The following is a 5,692-nucleotide window of genomic DNA, read 5'->3' on the forward strand; positions in this document are numbered from 1 at the left end:
CCCTTTCTTTCTTCTTTCTTTCTTTCTTTCTTTCTTTCTTTCTTTCTTTCTTTCTTTCTTTCTTTCTTTCTTTCTTTCCCTGCAGCTCACTGATTAGGCAAGATTGGCTGCTCCACCAGCTCTAGGGATCTATCTTTCTCTCCTGCCCCCCACCCAGCAGATCTCTTGGCTTTTAAAATCTGGGGTCTTTGGATTTAAACTTAGTTTGTTATGCATTTGAAACAGGCACTTTATCAGTGGAGCCAACACTACACAAACCAGTGAGGGTTTTTTGTTTTTGTTTTTTTTGGCTTCAGATTGATTTTGGCCTTTCATTGATCACTTTATGTTATTTAGACCATTTTTGTTAAATGTAATAGTGAAGTCATTACTATTCGTTTGCTGATTTAGTAGGGCTGAACCTAAAGATTTTTTCTTGTTTTATTATTATTAATTACTATTAGCATTATTTTGATATTTTTGAGACAGGGTCTATGTGTATATCCCTGACTGCCCTAGAACTTACTACGGCAGGCCAGGCTGGCCTTGAACTCGCAGAGATCCACCTGTCTCTGCCTCTCAAATGCTGGAATTAAAGGCATCTAGCATCACTCCCAGCAAGATCTGCTCTTTACCACAAAATGTTTTCAGCATTCCCATCCATAGGGCCTACCCTTCTTTGCAGACGTGTCCAGCATTCCCGTCCATAGGGCCTGCCCTTCTTTGTAGATGTGTCCTCAGTGAAGGTCACCTTTCTGGGAAAGAAGCTGTTTGTTTCTCCTTCTGTGTCAGTGTGGTCTGACAGCAGTCACCGGGCCCCGGCTCTCCATGCTCCTGTCAGCGTATGTCTCATGCTTCAGTGTATCCTTAGGGTAGCCATGCAACGAGACTCCATTCCGGTGGCTTGCTCCGGGGGACTGTACAGGTAATTGTGTGTGCAGTCCTGAGGACATCTATTTCCAGCACAACAATGCCTCTGAGTCCCAGAATAATTAACCAGGGCACTGGGGAGTGGCTGTCCCCAAGGTCTGCTGCTGGCTCCGGATCCTATATTTCATAGAGAAATAGCTCATAATTTGCCAGGCTGGACATTTTTAGGAAAAAAATAATCCAACCAAACTATGTGGTTAGACATTATCATGGGTGCTTCTATTTAAAAAGAGGCGGTGCTTTGTTATAGACCCATGGTCCTCACCCTTCCTAGCACTGCGGTCCTTTAATACAATTCCTCATGTTGTGGTGTCTCCCAACCATAACATCATTTTCATTATTACTTTGTAACTGTAATCTTGCTACTGTTATGGGTCATAATGGAAATATCTGACAATGTGACCCCTGTGAAAAGGTTGCTCAACCCGTGAAAGGGTCACAAGTCACACGTTGTGAACCGCTGTTCTAGGGGATTAGGCTAAGTTGGTAGTCTGATGGTAGGGTAGAAACCTTCTTTAAAGCTGAAATATTTTAATTATGTTTGCTGTTCTTTTGGTGTTAGGGGACATTTGACTAATTTACTTAAAACTGTGAGCATGTCCACCATACACTAGCATCTGATAGATTTAAATTATTTTTTATTTGTTTATTATTTTTATTTGTTTGTTTATTTATTTTTGTGTGCATTGCTAGCATGTTACATGTATGTATGGAGGTTGAAGGACAACTTATGGGGGAGTTGATTCTCTCCTTTTGTCATATGAGTCTTGGGATCGAACCCAGGTCTTTGGGCTCGGTGGCAATCACCTTTTACCACTGAATCATCTGGCTTTGATAGATTTTTTTTTTTAATGTACCATAAAGGCCTTTTGTGTAAAGCTGCTTTCGAATATCAATAATGACAATGAGAGACTCCTGCTTTTGCACAAGGGGGCTTTTTTCCATATACAAGCTAATATGTAACGTTCTATATGGCCTTGGAACTCTGAACTCGTTAGGGTTAACATTTACCCCCGTGTCACTAAATGTAGGGCATTGATTTTCTAAGTAAAAACATGAGTCCAGTTGCTTATCACCAACACTGATCCTGGTTACTAAAACTGAGCAAGCAGGCAGATACCACACTCCTATCTGAAGAGAAATCTGTAAATGCTAAAGATATGGTGTCTCCGATAAAGGACTCTTGGCTGTACCTTAAGGCCTGTGATTTAATTAGCAGCAGCAGTGAGTTCTATTGAAAAAGGGAAAACCAAAACTCTAAAAAAGAGAAGCATTTTACAAAATAATCTCTATGATGAGCGATTATCCTGCGAAGGGCAGGCTTTCTTGACTATTTGCCTTTGGGTGACTTTTCCTTCCAACGGATGACTGAGACATCCTTGCTTCTTTATTTTTATTTATTTATTTGTTTTAGAATTGCCATAAGAGCGGGAAGATGTTGTATTTTCCCTATGAAGTAGGACATTGTAGTGTTTCAGTTCACCTCTTTCACTGCCTTCTCAGTGTTGGTGGAGGTAAATCCCTTTAAAGGCCATTTCTAATGTAAACAAACAGTATTTTAACTAACGGCCAGAAATATTACTGGCCCCCTTGGGTGAGTCTCTACTCAAGCATATTGTCTCTTTTTAGTGCCCGCTGCCCCTAACATTCTATTTTAAATAAAAAGCACCCCTCCCCCCATAATCCTTTCATTAACTAAGCAGCAAGACTCCTGTGAGGCAGGGTAACCATGCGATTGATCTTATTTGTGAGTTTTGGCACTTGACTGGGTGTGCCCTTGTTTACCTCTTTCAATTGACTTCCCCACCACAGAGCCTTCAGCCTCCCTTCTCCTGGCTCTATCAGGTTTCATTGTCTCTTTCTGAGAGGACCGTCAGTCAGTGAACTGGAGCCACTTTCCTCTGTGGAGTGACGCTAAACACAGCCAGCCTAGTTTCGTCTGTCTGTCTGTCTGTCTGTCTGTCTGTCTGTCTGTCTGAAACAGGGTTTCTCTGTGTAGCTCTGCCTGTCCTGGAATTCACTCAGTAGACCAGGCTGGGCTGTGAACTCAGAGATTCTGCCTCCTGAGTGCTGGGACTAAAGGCACGTACCATCAGTGTCGTGTGTGTGTGTGTGTGTGTGTGTGTGTGTGTGTTTCCAGTCTAGTTTTTACAAATGGGATTAAAGTAGCAACTCTATAACTCTATTCAAATCACTTTTTTCTTTTTGAGCCACTGTCCTATGTAGTCCAGGCTAGGCTCACACTTGCTATGTAGCAGAAGATGACCTTGAACTTCCAATTTCCTGCACCTACTTCCTGAGTGTTGGGTTTGCAGTTGAGCACCACAACACCTGCTTTTCTGTGGTGTTGGGGCTAGGACCCAGGGCTCTGCGCATGCCAGCCAAGCAGGGTTTGGGTTAAATACAAGGATTTATCTATCTATCTATTTATTTATTTATTTTCATGTGTGTGAGTGTTTAGCTTACACGTGTGAATGTAAACCACATGCATGTCTGGTGCCTGCGGAGGTCAGAAGCCGGTGTCAGACACCAGGGAACTGGAGTTTCATATGGTAAGGTGCTGGGACTCAAACTTGGGGCCTCTAGATTGGCAGCTAGTTCTCTTAACTACTGGGCTCTCTCTCCAGCCCAAACAACCTTCTTTAATAACTTTCTGCATCAATGGAGGGATCTTAGAGCTAAAAAATTGTAAGGCACATCTTCGAGTCACTGGTAAGCGAGGCAAGGGAATACTTTTCCGAATGCAGACATACAGGTTAACTGTTTTCATTCGGTAACTTTCAGGACTTGCTCAGTGCTGTGGCGGGGAGAACATCTCTGGAGAGGGAAGCGAAGCTCTACCAAGAACGGCTGCTGCTGGCGTCTCAGCGAGCCTGGGATGCCTCGAAGCAGGAGCTGAGCCTGCTGAGGAAAAGCTGCCAGGAGCTGGAGGCCAGCTTGAAAGCCAGCAGGGAGGCCGCCACAGCCTCGCAGAGCCGGAACTCCTGCTTCAGGGAGAAACTCGCAGCTCTTCTTTGCAGCAGATTCCGTATCGCTGAGTCCACAGAGGATGCCATATTGGAGAGGATTCGAGAACTAGGCATTGAGGAAGAGAGCCAGAGAAGGGTGAGTAGGTCATGGCCGCTTACAAACTTCCTCAGCCGTCGCTCAGCATATTCAGCAGCCATTTCTTGGAATTAGTAAACATATAATGGAGCCTGTTTGCTCCACTTCCAGCTGTACATAAGGAAGGTGGGAGCCATTCTTGGAGTTGGCCGTCATCCATGGACTTGGAGATGTCCAAGCTGAATCCCAGTCTCTCCTACTCATTTATTTGCACACGGTGGTGTGAACTCCCCCGGGGGACTCTTGAGATCATGGTTTCTGAAAATGTCGATGACTTTCTTTCTCAGTTTCTTTGTCTCTTCTCCCTCCTCTACCTCCCCGTGTCTGCGTGTTGTATGCGTGTATCTGCATGTGTCTGGGAGCATGTAGGGGCATGGGCCTGTGCTGCCAACCCCAGAGCTTGGCGATGTGGTCAGCCTCACTAGTCAGCTTGTTCTGGAGACTCTCTTGTCTCTGCCTTTCAAGGTTAGAATTACAGACAAGCCACCAGGCCCATAGGCATTGCTGTTTAATGTCGGTTCTGGAGGCCCACAGTGGGTACTGGAAGCATGGGGTCATCTCCCTAGTCCCAGTGAATTCTTTTGTCTTTTTTGCAATGTTGATGATAGAACCCAGATTTTCACACTTGGGCGGAAGCTCTATCACTAAGCTACCCTCCTGACTTTTTAAAGATTTTACTTTCTCATCTTATTAGCAAGTAGTGCGAAGTTCATAGTCCCTGTTCAAAACTGCAAAATTCTTCGGGTTCATCGTTGTCTTTTCTTTTTGGGGCAAGTGAATGATGTTTTTTTTTTTTTTTTTTAAAGATGTATTTATTTTTTTATATGAGTACACTGTAGCTGTCTTTAGACACACCAGAAGAGGGCATCGGATCCCACTACAGATGGTTGTGAGCCACCACGTGGTTGCTGGGAATTGAACTCAGGTTCTCTGGAAAAGCAGTCAGTGCTCTTAACCACTGAGCCATCTCTCCAGTCCGTGAATGATGTTTTTGAGGTAGAGTTTCGTTATGTAACCCAGGCTGGCTTCTGACTCACTGTAATCCCACTGCTTTATAAGGTCTCATGAGAGCTAGAATTGCAGGCCTGTTCTACCACATACCCTACTATGCATTTGAATCAAGGGTATTCATGGGCTTATAACATAAATATACATAAAAAGCGTCATATATCAGCCACACACATCTCTCTATAAGGAGTTTAGACTGTTCTCCACTGCCAAACGGAAATGACTGTGCTAACACGGAACCCGAGAGCCACTCCAGATGGGATGAATGAAGGCTATAAATTGCCTAAGGTATTTATGATGAGGGTTTGCTGTCCCTAAAGGGTCAGGCCAGGCCAAATCTTGCTAGCAAATGTTATCAATATTTACCTCACAAGGTTATTGCTTGTTAGAGGCAGTCAGTGGAAGAGTTGTTACATACCCTTACCACATTGTCGGCCAATCAAAACAACGAACGTTAACTATTGCTGCCATGTCTCTGTCCCTCCATCCCCCTTCTGTCCTCTGCAGACTGTGCTGAGGCCCAGGAGGGCCAGTGAGCAGATCTACTTAATAAATAATCACAGGGACCGTTTGGCTATAGAGTAGGTCCATTATTCATACTGTTAACAACTGTCATTGTCCAGACGCTCGACTCAGTGGAGTTGACGTCAGCCTAGACTGTTACAGGATG

General features: G+C 44.2%; 1 protein-coding gene across 1 annotated transcript in view; it reads left to right on the top strand.

Moving 5' to 3' along the window:
* The window catches only part of Ccdc170 (coiled-coil domain containing 170), a 56,993-nt gene that overhangs the window by 24,077 nt on the left and 27,224 nt on the right, over window positions 1-5,692 (top strand). Inside the window, exon 7 of the mRNA XM_021220884.1 lies at window positions 3,694-4,014. Within this exon, the coding sequence (XP_021076543.1) occupies window positions 3,694-4,014 (321 nt within the window). The remainder of the gene's footprint in view (window positions 1-3,693; window positions 4,015-5,692) is intronic.

This window comes from Mus pahari, chromosome 21 (assembly GCF_900095145.1).
Source record: "Mus pahari chromosome 21, PAHARI_EIJ_v1.1, whole genome shotgun sequence".
Lineage (NCBI taxonomy): Eukaryota > Metazoa > Chordata > Mammalia > Rodentia > Muridae > Mus > Mus pahari.